Source organism: Streptopelia decaocto, assembly GCF_964273445.1.
Source record: "Streptopelia decaocto genome assembly, chromosome: 2".
NCBI lineage: Eukaryota > Metazoa > Chordata > Aves > Columbiformes > Columbidae > Streptopelia > Streptopelia decaocto.
Window position 1 is genome coordinate 25,614,622 of NC_138655.1, and position 15,505 is coordinate 25,630,126.

At 35.3% G+C, this 15,505-nt stretch overlaps 1 protein-coding gene across 1 annotated transcript in view; it reads right to left on the reverse strand.

The window, feature by feature from the left end:
- Window positions 1-15,505, reverse strand: part of TMEM67 (transmembrane protein 67) — a 35,721-nt gene that overhangs the window by 4,023 nt on the left and 16,193 nt on the right. The window contains exons 12-26 of the mRNA XM_082046643.1: window positions 14,357-14,513; window positions 13,868-13,991; window positions 12,604-12,709; window positions 10,584-10,640; window positions 10,390-10,488; window positions 9,838-9,936; window positions 9,396-9,482; window positions 8,562-8,661; window positions 8,326-8,465; window positions 5,593-5,733; window positions 5,049-5,129; window positions 3,776-3,892; window positions 2,387-2,503; window positions 2,200-2,304; window positions 1,735-1,837 (exon numbers count right to left, since the gene is read on the reverse strand). Of these exons, the coding sequence (XP_081902769.1) occupies window positions 1,735-1,837; window positions 2,200-2,304; window positions 2,387-2,503; window positions 3,776-3,892; window positions 5,049-5,129; window positions 5,593-5,733; window positions 8,326-8,465; window positions 8,562-8,661; window positions 9,396-9,482; window positions 9,838-9,936; window positions 10,390-10,488; window positions 10,584-10,640; window positions 12,604-12,709; window positions 13,868-13,991; window positions 14,357-14,513 (1,633 nt within the window). The remainder of the gene's footprint in view (window positions 1-1,734; window positions 1,838-2,199; window positions 2,305-2,386; window positions 2,504-3,775; window positions 3,893-5,048; window positions 5,130-5,592; window positions 5,734-8,325; window positions 8,466-8,561; window positions 8,662-9,395; window positions 9,483-9,837; window positions 9,937-10,389; window positions 10,489-10,583; window positions 10,641-12,603; window positions 12,710-13,867; window positions 13,992-14,356; window positions 14,514-15,505) is intronic.

Genomic DNA, 15,505 nt, shown 5'->3' on the forward strand with positions numbered 1-15,505 from the left:
TCTGAACAAGACGCAGATGTAACTTCCTCATCACTGACATATTTAGCAAGTGTAAGCTCTGGCTCTAACTCAAGAAAATAATAAAAACATATGCTTAAAGGCTTACTTAGAAGTAGCTTCACAACTTAACATCATCTCTGTTCCTTTGGTTAATAGTTTCCCAGAAACAGGTCTTATAAGCTTAAAATACCTTTTTCATAGCCAAAGTAGTCTAGACCACTTATCCACTTCTTTATTTTATCAAAAAGCATAACTTTCAAAAGAGAAAAGAACACTTAAAATAATTACAGAAAACAGATTATTTTCCCTCTTCCTACTACATGTCTAATGCAAGTTTTATTTGAAACAGCTTATTTTCATTACAACTTGCGTATGTCCTACTGCCAAGTAATTCTGATTTGTATCTAAACTTCTGGGAGCCATGGCAGTGTAGACCACCAAGCAACATATTTATACCCATCCTTCTGATTATGAACTTGGAAACGATGGCAGTCAAATAGACCAAACCTTTGTTGAATGCTGCACAATTTGGAGACAACACATCATGCTTACTCAGCTCTAACTCTGACATTGCACACCTGACAATATCTATGGCTGAGTAAACCTGAGGTTTAGAACAGGGTTTTGGGATGACTGATATTGCAAGGTGTGGAATCACAAACTGAGGCTGAAAAAGTCCTAGATATACTTTTAAGGCAGATAGTTGTTCCCTGGCAACATTTATTAGTAAAGATAGTGCTCCACCATGATAGAGGAGGAGAGCCCAGGCCTTTAATGAATTAGGTGTAGCTCAGACATCTGGACTGAGCAAAAATATCAGCCTACAACCAGGGCTAGTTTGAAAGAATGTGCTGCATTCCTGGTAACTAGTCAGGTTTACAGTTCATATTAGGATTCAGCTTTTGCGGCTGTGGTGTCAGAAAGCAGGGAAAGTTCTGCAAAGCTCAGTGATGTAATTGGTGGATTGCTATTAGGTAAGAAAAATGACATATGTGTAATGGTCATCTGGCAACACCTATGGATTGGGTTATGGTTCTGATAAGGTTTAGAGTTTCTGAACAGCAAAGCTGGAGAGCCAAGTACTTGAGAGTCTCAAAATGAGGGTTTGCATCATCTTGGATCACTAGTTAATGTCTAGTGTTCATGCAGGTGTTGGCCATACTTATGGTTAGGGGAAGAATCAAGGTCGGAACTAAGGTTTTCAAAGGTAATTTTTGATGGATTCTGTACAGCTCGGGGACTGAGGAAGCAGATTGGTATCAGGCCCAAGTTCACAGCTTATATTTCATTGCCTCTAAAACATCCTCACTGTGATCAATATCCTTTGTAAAGAAATTATCTTTTGTACTTTTAGTTGTTTCATAAGAGATTTAGTTCTATATATTAAAAAAAAAAGTAACAGAGAGCTATTTAAATATTGTGGGTCCTTCTTTCCATTTACAAAGTAGATATCTGATCTAGAGAGTGAGTTAAAGGAGCATTTAGTACATGTACACATCTCCACACAGTGTCCTTTCAGTTGCCTAAAAGAAAAACATTGCATGTGAGCAACAAATTCTAAATAGGATGTCTGTAGCCTGAAGAACATTTCTTAAATACCTCCCTTACAAATAGTCATTTAGTGACCTTTCCTGCTATAAAGTCCAGTTTAGACTGTTAACCCTTGGGAAAGAAATCTACACAGAAACCTACATACTTATAATAGTACAAATACCAAGTCACAAATTTTTTTACCATTGTAAAAAATACTTTTCTCTATTGGTTCCATGAACTCCATGCCAAGAATCCGCTCAAGCAGCAACTTATCTTTAACAATATAATCCATCTCTTTGTGAACCTAAAAGAAAAGGAAAAACAAAACTTCTTGTTTTATGATTTTGAAGAAAAAGTGCTTGTTACAAAGTGAAGTAGAGCCACCTAAGGCCTTTATGAATGAAAAAAAACACCGGTCTACTTCACAACAAAAATAAGTAGATAACAAAAAAGGATTTGTCATTTTTAAGAGCAGGCTGCCCTGTTGGACAGTACTCAGTATTTTTTTTTTGAATGAAGCACTCTTCCAGTTGCCACACAGTCTTTAACAACAAGTCTTTAACCACATATGCTTAAAGAGAAATTACAGTCTTTCAGATTTACAATTTTTAGTCTCTACTTACTATAATTATATTTTCCTTAATATAGTAATGTCAATATACATACGTGATCAATAAAAGAACTGAGAAATTTGTTCATTGTGTTGTATGCCCTTGTGCTTTGTTCAAAAGTATTTGCAGATGAGTCCAAAAGCCTTGCGGGACCACGTTTCTGAAATATAACATGACCATGACTTCAGCAGAAGAATTACTTATTTTAAATGACATTTAAAGAATACAAATATCTTACTTACTCTTGTTAGGGTTTCATGAATCCTGTCATAGTGCAGTCGCATTTTTCTTGAAATGGAAATCTGAAATGTCTGGCCATCTGTATTCGGCAACAAACCTCTCTGACTACATAGATTTTCCTATACAATTAAAGCAATTGTAGATTAACATTATTAATGGCATTCATAGACCCAAGAAAGTCAAATGCTTTTAATTTCCTCTCTTTCACGTACTCATAGTACTTAATATCTCTAAACATTTGAATCCACTGCACTCTTAGTTCTATTTTAGCAAGGTTTTCTTAGGACATGAAATCCTGACCCCTGCTGTCACAAAGTCATATTCCTCTTTCCACCTGAGTTCAGTTCACTACTTTCCAATACATCTTTTGACACTCATTCTGAAGCCCTTTCTTTTATGTTTACAATTTATTCTATATGTGTCCTACTTTTTTTGTGCTTTGGATTCCTGACTTTTTCCATATGTTTCTCAGGTCACATTTAATAAATCTCAAAAAACCCAATAAAAAAGAAAATTTGACAACTCTATAGGGAAAACATCTGCTTTTTTTCAAAAAATATATTAAAATAAGCAATTAGGAAAAAATTATAGGAACACATAAGTAAAAAATATTATTAAAAAGATTCCTCCATATTTCAATGTCTGAGATTTAAGTTTCACAGAGATATGTTTTTTTCTGTCCACTTATCATTGAAATAGCAATATCCTTTGTCTAAGGTACTTTCTTCCTACTTATCCCTACAAAGATGCAAAATGTCATGAAATGTAGTGCAAAGTGCTCCAAACTTGTATGACATATTTTACATTTGCCTGATCTTGCAGTAAAGTGTCACCATTAAACCAGGACACAACGATAAAACAAACTAGAAAAAATACTTATTCAAATTACCTTCTGTAAAGAACAGGTTAAATCACCAAAGAAGAATAGATGAAATAAAATAAGTTTTTCGAAGTCTCTGTATGAGGAATTTTTCAGACTTGTCTATTATTTAAAGGTTCTTGATATGCAGTTTTTTGAATGTGGTCATGAGCTCATGAAAAGCTTCAATATCAAAAAGAAGGTTCTTAAATACATGAAAAGCCTTTTTAGAAAAACAGGAATTGTATATTTATGAAATGAAAGAGAAACAGAGAAGAGGAAATAATGAAGAAGAAAGATGAAGAGCTAGTTAAAAGCACTACTCAGTCATATATTTACACACAAACAGCCAGTATCTTTTAAAGTGTTACAACTTGGTGCAAAGTAATCACAGAATCGAGTCCAACTGTTAACCTAACACTGCCAAGTCCACCACTGAACACAAGTAATGCACAAGTGCAGGACCTTAATGCAAAGTTTTTAAATAAAATAACTAATTAGAGCAGGTATAAACATTACTACTTTTACTTACTGCTTCTCTCTTTAGGTTCATATTCATTTCTTCCATGTTGGTATCAGCATGTCCATGCACAGAGCGACCGTGGATATAATAACCAAAGCAGCTGTGTGACAAGAGAAACACTGAAATCTAAAAGAGATGGGGGAAAAGAATACTTTAATTAAGCATTATCATTTTATTTCTGAACTTTTCAACTGACAGTAGAGATCAGCATGACCAGCCCTTCTACAAATACAAAGTAGGCAGGTACCAAAATAAATATGGCAGAAAAAAATATTTAATAACTCTTTACTGATTAATCCTATCCATGTTTAACTCGAAACACACACCAGCTTCAAGTTTAGTCTATCGACAGCAAGGATCAGTACTTAATTCTACTGAGCCAAAAAATTAAAGCAAAGTTATTGGCTTTTATTTTGATTCAAAAGTTACTTCTGTGATACATAATGTATGTGCATGACTCTAGTTGAGCTCCTAGGAGACTGTATTTAATAGAATTTAATTTGGCATGATACAATGCTTATATATCACATATAACCCCAAATTAACTCTCTCTACAACCCATGCTCTACATGGGTGTTTCATGGAAGAGGAATAACCAAGGCTGAAAAGGCCAATAAAAAGGATTAATCTCTAAATTTTTAAGAAGTTCTGGAGAAATGAGCTGGTCCAACCTGTTCTGACTGCACTCTTCTTTGGTTAAAAAGGAATTCTCGCAGTACAGAGCTACAAGACCCATATTTGAACTAGGGAAAGGGAATTAGTTCAGATGTAAGTGGAAATGCATGAAAAAGGTGATAACTGTCCAAGGAGGACAACCATGGAGTTCAGTGGTTGAGGGACAACCACAAGACAGGAGCAGAAACTGAACATAAAGCTATTAAATAAAACCAAGACAGCCATGGCTGTAATACAAAAGTACTAAAATGCAAACCAGCAGACAGAATGGCAGCAAAGGGTTCCACACCTAATTTCTGTCATAATTTGTTACTTTTTAATTCTGTATGAGCATAGGTAAACAATTTAACTTCAAGAACAACCTAAAAATCACAGGTCTAAAAGGACATATTGATACCTATAGTTCCAGACTCTTTTTCCAATTAAAGTTTAACTGAAATCTTGTAGATTGCACCAATAAAGTGAGCTCAAAAAAACTGACTTTGGCTATTAGCTAGTAATCTCTGATTAAATTAAAAGAATAAATGTTATTTCATATTCTTAAAACTATCTTCTGTGTTATTCTATTAAAATTGCTGCTGTACAGATTAGACAAAGAAATACTTACATTGCTCATGCAACACAAATCAACAAACTGGCTTATCTTATCTTCAACAAATCTTTCATAAAACACAGAAAAAAATATAATCTGAAAGAAATCAACCAAATTTTCTTTTATTAGTTCAACAGATTTGACTTTATTAAGCAATTAGCTTCACAGCTTAACACCCACAAATTACAGACCACCATTGCATTGGACTATGAAAAGGGATTGACATCCTTCCTCTAAGAAGTAAAATTGTAGCAACAACCTGCTTTTCATTTTGAACTTGGAGATGCTTCAAAATTGTTTAAAACAAAGTAGTTGCGTAAACTAACATCTTTGGGAGGATTAAAATTCTGACTACTAAGTAAGATGTCTCACAGCTCAGAAGATTAATTTTGAGCTCTAAAGGTGTTCCATGCTAAAGTAGCTACAAGTCTAGATCATGTAAAACAGTTACCAGTCTATCCAATGCTATGATACATGGTACGGATGGCCTGGTGGTATGTTCTAGCTTTCAAGAACTGGCCTGAAAATGATAATTCAGTATGTCATGTGTTTCACATACCTGTAACAAGGCAATGGCTAGCCAGAGTGCTGCGGACACACCAAATCTTAAAATGCGGCTGCAAGGAGCGATGTAGCTGTCGCTGCTTCTCGTAAGACTGGAAGAAGAATCCATTAAAGCCAGGTTTGAAAATCCCACCACCTGAAGAGATAAGAATGTCAATGTAACAACATGAGGCAATTAATAGTATTAATTATTACCCTGTTGTTTCCGTTATAACAGGAAGAAGAAAAAAATCGGAAAAATGGACCTGGGAATATTAGCATGTTCACTGTGATAGAGCCCACTCGTGTGATCCAGTTATCCAGATCTTATTAACAAGAAACGTAATTGAAATCATTAAACTGCATGCATGTGTTGACACAATTTCAGAACACGTGCAGCTAAATCTCAGGACAGGTCAACATTGATTTTTACTGAAAAACTCCAAAGATTCTACTGTTAGACTGCAGAAAGAGATTATTTCTGTCAAATTTCAGCTCTTTGGTCCTATATATTTCAGTGTTAACTTTTTACTGTAAGGACTGTAAGAAACAGATTTTTTTTGTTTTTATTGAACGGAAATATATTTACCTCTATTGCCTTTATGACTGAATATATTTTAAGCAAACAATCTAGAAAAAAAATCCCAGATAAAGAAGATGAGAGAAACACTATGTCTTGAAACACCAAAGAGGTGAGAATTTTCTGAAAATAATTCAGAACTGAAGCTGCACCATCAACATATTTGTGGTGGGTTAACCCTCACCACAGCAGGATGGGGAAGAGGAAGAACAAAAGCAAGAAAACTTATTGGTCAAGATAAAGACAGTTTAATAAGCCAAGAAAAGGGAAGAAGGTGGTGAAACCAAACCAAACCAAACCAAACCAAACAACATGACAAGAGATGCCAAGGCAATTACTACCTGCCAGAGGCAGACCAATGCCCAGCCAGTCACCAGAATAATCCCTCCCCTCCATTGCTCAGCATGATGGTACATGATATGGAATGGCTTTGGTCAGCAGGGACCATCTCTCCTGGTTGTGTTCTCCTCACAGCTTCTTGTACACCCCAGCCCTCTCACGTAATCACAGAATGGTTAGGGCTGGAAGGGACCTCTGGAGATCATCCTTGATGCTGTGCAAGCACTGTTCAGCCATAGCAAAACTGTCAGTGTGTTACCAGCCTTGTTTTGACCACAAATCAAAAGTATGGCATCCTATGGGCTGCTGTGAAGAAAATTAACTCCATCCCAGCCAGACCCAGCACAATAGTGGAAAGGTCAGTTTTGCGGCCAAAGTGCCATGCAGCCAACACTGCCATGGTGACCCAGTGCCAACCAGGGGCTGCTGCAGTGCCAGCCATGAGGCCCGAGGGCTGGGAGACTCCTTCTGCCACAGTCTCCATCTTCCTCCAACTACTGCACTTCCTGACTTGTTTTCCACCACTGTAGAGCCTGTCACCACGATTAATGAGAACTGAACAGTCACTTCATCAAAACCGGTAAGCCAAGAAGGCAGGTTTGAGCAATACAGAAGTTCCTATCTCTAGGGAGGAGCTAACTGCTGTATCTACCCTGAGCATTACACTTCTAGGGAAACTACATTCCAGACTCCAGCATGACAATGAAAGTTATAAAGATCAGCTGAAGTTTTCACAAATACCAATATTAACCTATTTAGGTATCTTTCATGACTTCCTCCACTATCAGTGGCAAGAAAATGATTTTTCAGAGGGAAATTCATAGCAGGAGTTATAGAGCAAGATGTTAATCACCCTCTACTAAGAGTAGCCTCTCCCTTCGAGTAATATCAGGAGCCTATGAAGTAACCTGAGCAAACTAATTAGTTGTAGGAACACTCGCTCTTTTTTCTCCCATTCCTTCCTTAGAACATGGCACAGAAGTTGTTCCTGCCCTGTATTTACCAACAGCAAAAATACTGATGTAGTGAATAAGAAAAGTTTTTTTGTTTTGTTTTGGTGTGGGTTTTTTTGTTTGTTTGTGTTTTTTTTTCTGTATTTAATTTAAAAGAAAAATAGGAAATTCAAAACCAGAAACTAAAAAATGAATAAAAGTATCAAAAACATGTAAAAAACCCCTCATATAAATAACTATATGCTATATGCTTCAAGAATACTTCCCAAAATAAAAGTACTTACCAAGAAACAAACCAAAATGTTTTGAAAAGCTAAAGCTGAAGTTCTCATATTTCCTTAAGCTGTAACCGAAGGCATACTGCCTTGTGTTATGCCATCAGGAACAGAACTGGCACATTTCATTTCCTGCTTTATAAAAGGTCACTACAGCAAATTAGGAGGAAGGAAGTTCAGTTCAGATAAATATGAAACCAGAAATAAACCATGGCAAGAGGGAGCCAGCAGGCAAACAAAGAATTGAGTGTGTACACAGATTTATTAGTCTCTTAAGGAAACTCCCTACCTTAAAAAAACCAAACAGAACTAACAAAGTTCTCTAAGGTAATTAAGGGTTGTTTGTGTGGGTTTTATTTTAAGCCTTCCTTAATGAAACATTGCAAAATATTGCAATGACCTATACGTATATCATACAAATACATTTTAAAATGTTAAAGTAATTATTTCACTAAGTTACACGTTTTCAAGTGAACTTGAAGGTCATCCACTGTTACCACAGAGCAAGCAAGAAACAAAAAACAGACCCTTACGTTACACTCTGGTTGTGAAGCATAAAAAGTTAATAATAATAATAATAATAATAATAATAATAATAATACCTCCAGGAAAAAAAGAACTGCAAGCACTTGAAAGAGGTGATTTATCTTCCTCACTGTCTGAATTTCATTCCATTCATTTGCTATAAAATATGTCCTCCATATGCTCACAGGTGCCACGGCACTTTTAATAATACCTTCACCTTAAAAGAATGCATACAACAAAGCTCTGAAAGTTAATGCTTGACAGTATTAATTTAATCAAATCTGTTTACACACACAAGCATAGTTTGATTTACCTTCGACCGCTTTAAGAACTTTGCCCTTAGGTCTTTCCCAGTCAATGAAGAAAATATCTATAGTAAGTTGTGAAACCAGCAATTGTAAGAATTGTAGAGCCTAAGAAAGAAAAAGGAGAAATGTAAACAGTAAGGATTGCAACAACAAACAGCCAGTGATGAAGAAACAGTAATTGCATGTCATTCATTAAACATAACAACTGATACACTTGACTCTACCTGAGACTGCAACTTTGTTACCAACTTTTGCTAATTTTTTTTTTTTAACTTAAAAGCTTGGAGTAATGGTAAATCACATGAGGATGTGCAAAATAATAAAGAAAATATATAAAAGTAACAAATTTATAAAAAAGTGACTAAGTAGTTTCCCATGACATATTAACCCGTATTCTGAATTCCAATTCAATAAAATACCCAAAATTAGTAAAATACTTGTATGTCCCATGAAGACAGAATATTGATATTTGAATTCTAGAAGTATGCTTGAACATGATTATTTTGATGTCTTCTTTTTAATCAGGAACTGACAGCACTTATACTCTGCTTTAAAAGAAAGCACTTGCTTTCTTGATATAGTGTTATTTTATTTGGATTTCTTTGAACCTTAATCCTTGAAAGAATAATTTTCCATAGATCATCTTTCTTAGACATTTATTTCCTTATAGAGTCACCACAAAATAAATGTCTATGGAAAACCAATTTAATTCTTAGAATAATTATTTACATCTATACACTAATAAAATAAACTATACAAAATGTTTAAAAACAAGCCTACTGAAAATATGCAGAAGCGTACGTTGAAATGTCTTTCATGCCAGAAGAAAAAATATTTACCTTTAAACTGAAGGCACACGCTATGTATGTAACAAAATATTCTTCTTGAGATGGAACTGGTAAAAGGACAGAGACAAACTGCTGAGCCTGTAATTGAGAAATTACACTGAAACAATGTGGATGGCATATGTAACAACATACTAAGTGCATAAACATGAATCACATTTTGCAGAAAAATATCAATATTTAATGTGTAATCACTTTGAATTTTTAAAATATTTTAAGTGACTATTAAGCAGACTGCAAGCACAATGAATCCTAAGGAGAAGAAACAGGTGAACACAAAAATTTAAGCACACAAAACAAAACATGATATAGAACTTGCCTCAATAGTCTGACCAGAAAGGCAAAAATAAAAATAAAAAAAGGAAAAAAGAAAATGAATTTTTGTGTAAACACAGATGCAATATTAACAGGTTTTCATAACTGGAAAAACACTTACTTTGAAGAACACAAGCCAATAAATTCCTGTGCCCACGGTGATGACAAAGAAAACGTTGGCAAGGTCTCCAGCATAAAACAGTAAGAACTTGAAAACTGTCTGCAATTATAAAAACACACTGTAGAGATCTGTGAAACTGATTAAGTAATGCATATGTACATTCATATAAATGTTATGCAGCTCATACTACAGGAAACTCTAGCACTGAAAATTACCTTTGAACAACGTTTTTCTAGTACGGTCATATATCTTTATGGTATATTCAGCATCTGGAACTCCTACTTGTTAGTCTTTGTTCCAAGAAGAATTAACGTGAAAACTAAGGCCACTCAACTGATCAGAATATCTCTGTAAATACCTTTACTTTTAGCAAAAGTATTTCCTAAATAACAACATTGGAATCCTCAAGAGAACCTAATTCTAGATCACAGTTCTATGCACTAGGCTAGAAATTATTCCAGCTACCACAAGAAACAGAATAGTTATATTACAGCAAAGATCTCCTTCAAGAGAGGAAGATGTGTCCCTTTTAATGTTACCAGCTGTTTATACCTGCAAGTCAATTATAGAGCTTCCTGTGCGCCTCTTCCAGCCTGCAGTCTTGAGAAGAGACCACAACACTGCAAGCCCACCCAACACACCCAACGTGATCTGAAGAGAACAAAAAATTACTTGCATGTATTTTTAAAAAACACAAAATAGAAATAAATCATTATACCAACAAATGAAAGGGCAATACAACTTACATCAGTCTGAACCCGAGCCTCTGACTGATCCATCTCATAACTGACTGAGAAGGAAACCTGAATATTAAGATACAAAAAGTAAATATGGATAGAAATTCTGAAATGCTACAACTATTACAGACAGCGGTAGTTTCATATACTTTTTTGGTGGGCTACTATACAACTACAACATATACCTTCTTTTACTGTATATATCTGACCTGGTGTGCTCCAGTGCCAGACTTGGCACTAACACATGCTCTGCTACACTTAGTGCAGATACTACTGACAGTAATGCTGGAGATGGACACCTGCTACCTGCAACTTAGCAGCTGGACCTAATCACAATCCTTTAAAATGTGCATAATTTTTTTCCTTCTGAAAGGAGACCCCAAAGGTTTGATACTTTCCCTTTTATCAGTGTTGATTACAAGTAACTTTAATGTAATGACACCAATATGCAAAATCAACAACTGAGCTCTTACATAGCTGAGACACCAAATTTTTTTTACAGCTTGAATGAAATAAAAATTGTCAGGCAGCATCAAAATTGCTCCCTCTAGTGTAAATTCCTGTCTAACCTAAGACCCATTTTTACTTAAGGCTGAAAGATTTGTACAAGGAAAAGAAAAACTTTGTCTTGGTTTTATAACATTCTGGCCTGAGTCTCTGACACTGCAAGGCTCAAGTTAACACAAGTATGATAATAAATAGTATTTTAATTCGGTTTAAAAAAAAAGTACAAATCCTCCCCAAAACTAATCCTCCCTCCCCTCTGCCTTCGCTTCCTAAAATATTTGTTCCTGTCAGAACTCCTTCTATCACCACACTTGGATTTATGTCTAAATATGCTTAGTTACTAGAAGCTCTGTGTTTATAGAACTTGGAATGAAATTCAATGTATCTTTTTTACTTTAAAGAAGGTCTTGCATAAAATATGTTAAATTTACAATGCCTCAGTAGATCAGATGTATAGGTAAAGGTGAAATAGTATAACAGAAAACAGAGAAAATGAATGGAATTGTTCCTGCCATCACCACTTGAATGAATTATTTCCTAAAAAAAGTGCTGTTTCTGTGGTTAAATAAAGACATCATTTAGGCAGGGAAGAAGTGTGACTAATTTTTCTGTCTTTCTAATTCCCTGTCTCTCCTTTCATGCAGCCAATATGGAATGCAAGGAATGGTTCTAGCACTGGAAATTTCTGGCTAGATGTCTATCTGTAGTGGAAGCCTGAACTGTTGAAGGCTGATTAAGAGAACACGTTAATGTTACATTTTTTTAATAACAGAATGACTATTCCACTATATTAAGATCAATATTTTCAATTTTACAGCAATGTGATCTAACAAGTAAACAAGGCACTGGAATGGGGCCTGTGAGCTGCTGCATCATGGCCAGCAAAGGGGCAAGTAGGAAATGCCCCTTCTGCACCTGCTACAGCAGAACGTGGTGGCTTTCAGAATAACCCCTCAATTGGTCCCCAACCGGTCTGGCTAAGGATTTTTGGATTATTTTACTTTAACTCTTAGAGATGTGCTGTAAAATAATACACAGCAGACAAAACACTAAAGGGTGCTTTAGATAAATTACCAATATTTTAACTTAAACTACAGGTGACCTGAAATTTCAGTGTAATAACAGCCTCCTCTTAAATGCATCGCTTTAAATAAAAATATTCAATTTCTTCCATAAATTGCTGGCTTTAGTGCATTGCATAGAGTACTTTTCATGTTATTTTATGTGCATATAATTTTATTTGAACTGTAGCCTAACTTAGCATTATACAACCTACTGTAAAATTCTAAGTCTTTTACATTAAAAGAGGTGCAAGATAAATTAAAAAGAAAATACTTCTAACTGCTTTGCTTTAAAAGCTTTAGGCTTTAGTGAAAACTTGCAACTTAAAAACTGAGCAGAACTAGAAAGTGCTTATTAGATTTTTACAACTCCCCCACACATGTTCACTCAACTGGAATTCCAACAAAACTAAAAGCATGATTAAGAAATCAGTTCAATTAAGACAGCACAAATATCTCACCATCACACTCTGGGTTTCAGGGTTTTGGACAAGCACATCTGTGTAAGCAACAGTAATTAGAGGAGGGTAGATAGTTCCTCTCTGAGTAGGGGATACCAGGCGAATTCTGCAGAAATATAGACAGTATCACTTTTAATACAAAAAATGGATTAATTGCTTGTAAAGTATTGATTGAAACTTTTACTAATAAGAAAATACTAAATGAACAGAACAACCTGATCAATAAAATGTGAGTTTCAAACCCCATGACATGGCAATTCACATTTTAAAAGCAAACAGAGCATACAAAGGCATGTACATAAAAATATAAATAGAAAAAGCTGGGAAACTCTAAGAAAATACCTGAATCAATCTTTACCTACTGCTTACATTATGATAGCTGCAATGAAAGTCAATTCCAAAAAGTAACTTTTCTCAAAACATTATACAGTGACCTTTTCTATATTTTGTATTTCTGGCATTATCCTTTTTTTCCAAGGTAGGAGGGTGTTCTCCTAAGATACATAAGCTAATCCTTATTTTTTGAAATAATGTAATACATAATTCTCAGCAAATGGAGTTAGTACATTAAAATCTTCAGGATTATTACTTGTATGGATCAGTACTCAGTGCTACTCAGGAATCTTTTTAACTAATAAGTTAAGAAGAAGAACTGAAGGAAATGGGATATCTCAATTTTCAGACAGTCATGTCAAAGGAAGACATTACATAAAGGAGGAGAAACAAGGGCTCTTCCAAAACATATTTCAGCTGAGATTAACCATCAGTAATGGCCCTAACAGGTAGTTTCACAATTGCAGTTACATGACTACAAGTCTGTTTTGCATTGTATAGCAGAATAGGTAACAGCTTGCAAAAATACTGCAAAAAAAGAATAGAGAGTATGAAAGAGCATCCTTGTATAGTCAGCTACACATTGAAAAATAATTAACAGAGGAGTTTTTAGGTCTTTCCAGATGACAACTGCTTCCACAAGGTGACTGAATGCCTGCTAACTTGCATTAGGCATACACAATCCAATCCATTTTAACTGGAAAGCAATCACAGTAATTTTAACCCCCACGAGTCACTGTTCTGTATTCTGACTCACTCATCAGAACAACCTGTGGAAACTCTTGCTATTTCCAAGTACGAAACGGAAAAAGCAGCACAGGACATACCAGAAACAACATAATAAAACAACTTTCCTTAAAGACAATAAAATGCAGATTGCACAAAAGTTGCTTTACTTTCTATGCACTATATATCGTATGCAATTAATCACCTTATTGTTATTTTGCTAGCAATTCGAATTACTCTTGGTAGTTTTCTCAAGTCATTCTCTTTTCCACTTAGCGTGTCCACCAAAAAAAATCGACGAGTCAAAAGCCAGTTGTTCATATTACTGCCTTTGAAAAAACATGATAGCCACATAATTTTAAAAAAACTAATTCAACACAGAAAAAACAATGAAATCTACTAGAAATTACACATATAATTGTATGTTACATATAACTGTAACCAGGGAAAAAAATACTTATTTTCAACTTGAAGACATAATTAAATCAGACTACTTTATTGGTACATATTATTGACTGGGCTGGTGTCTGCAACCAAAGCTTGCACTTAACGCTAGCAGAACTTGCCCACAAATATTAAAGTCTTAAAACAGAAACAAGTTATGGTGTGTCGTGGTATCTTTAATACAAATGCTTTCTATTCAAAGTTATTCACATTATTTAAATTCACAGAAATATTACTATGACAGTCTTACCTTGATTAACAAACATTTCACTGTATTGAAGATTCAAGTTTAAAACTGGCACAGCCCAAAGATATTGTTGTCCATTGTCACCATTATATTTAAGGAACAGGTCATAAAAGATTGGATTAGCAAAATCCAATAAAATCTTGGAAACTGAAATTTTGCACTATGAGAAAAGAAATGTTAAAATAAAAGGTCACTTTGGCCATTTAATTATTTTATCAAGTTGTGGATTTTTCTCCTACAAAATTATTGTGGAATCTGTCCCACTTCTTCACAAAAGACAAAGTATTCTGGCTATTTCCAAGCAATTACCAAGTTTTTATACAAACCTCTTGGAAATTATTGCAATTGACCAGAACGACTGATGTGGGAAATGAAGCTCTGCTAACATTTTTCAACAGATTAGGAAAAAAATATCCCAGCAAATTTCCCAGACATAAAATTTGAAACAGCATAAACACTAAAGTCAAGAAACACAAACGCTGAAGTCACGGAGTTCAGTGACTGGTTCTGGGCTCACCAGTACAAGACAGAAATAGAGATACTTGATATAGTGCAGCACAGGCTGCTGAGATGATGAAGGGACTGAAGCATCTCTCCTGTGAGGCCAGGCTGAAAGAGCTGGGACTGTTTTGCCTGGAGATGAGAAGGCTCAAGGGGGATCTTATTAATGTGTACACATACCTGAAGGAAGGGTATACAAGACAAAGCCAGGCTCTTTTCAGTCGTGCCCAGTGACAGGACCAGAGGGCACACACTGAAACCCTCTGAGAATCAGGAAACACTTTTTCACTGTGAGGGAGACCGAGCACTGGCATAGGTTGCCCAGAAAGGTTGTGGAGTCTCCCTCCTTGGACACATTCAAAAGCTGCCTGGACACAGCCCTGGGCAACCAGCTTATGTGGCCCTGCTTGAGCAGGGGGTTGGACAAGATGACCTTCAGAGGTCCGGCCAGCCTCAGTCACTGTGATTGTGTGAAGAAATTAGATGTGAAAGTAGGTAGTGTTTTGTGTATGTGAACAACCACACCATCTTGAAATACTTATATAACATGTCTACCATGCTTCCTCCAAAGCTGTAGGGAAAAAAAAAAGTGATGCATACAATCCATGAAAATAATTACATTAAAAATACTCTGTAAGTTAATATTTATTG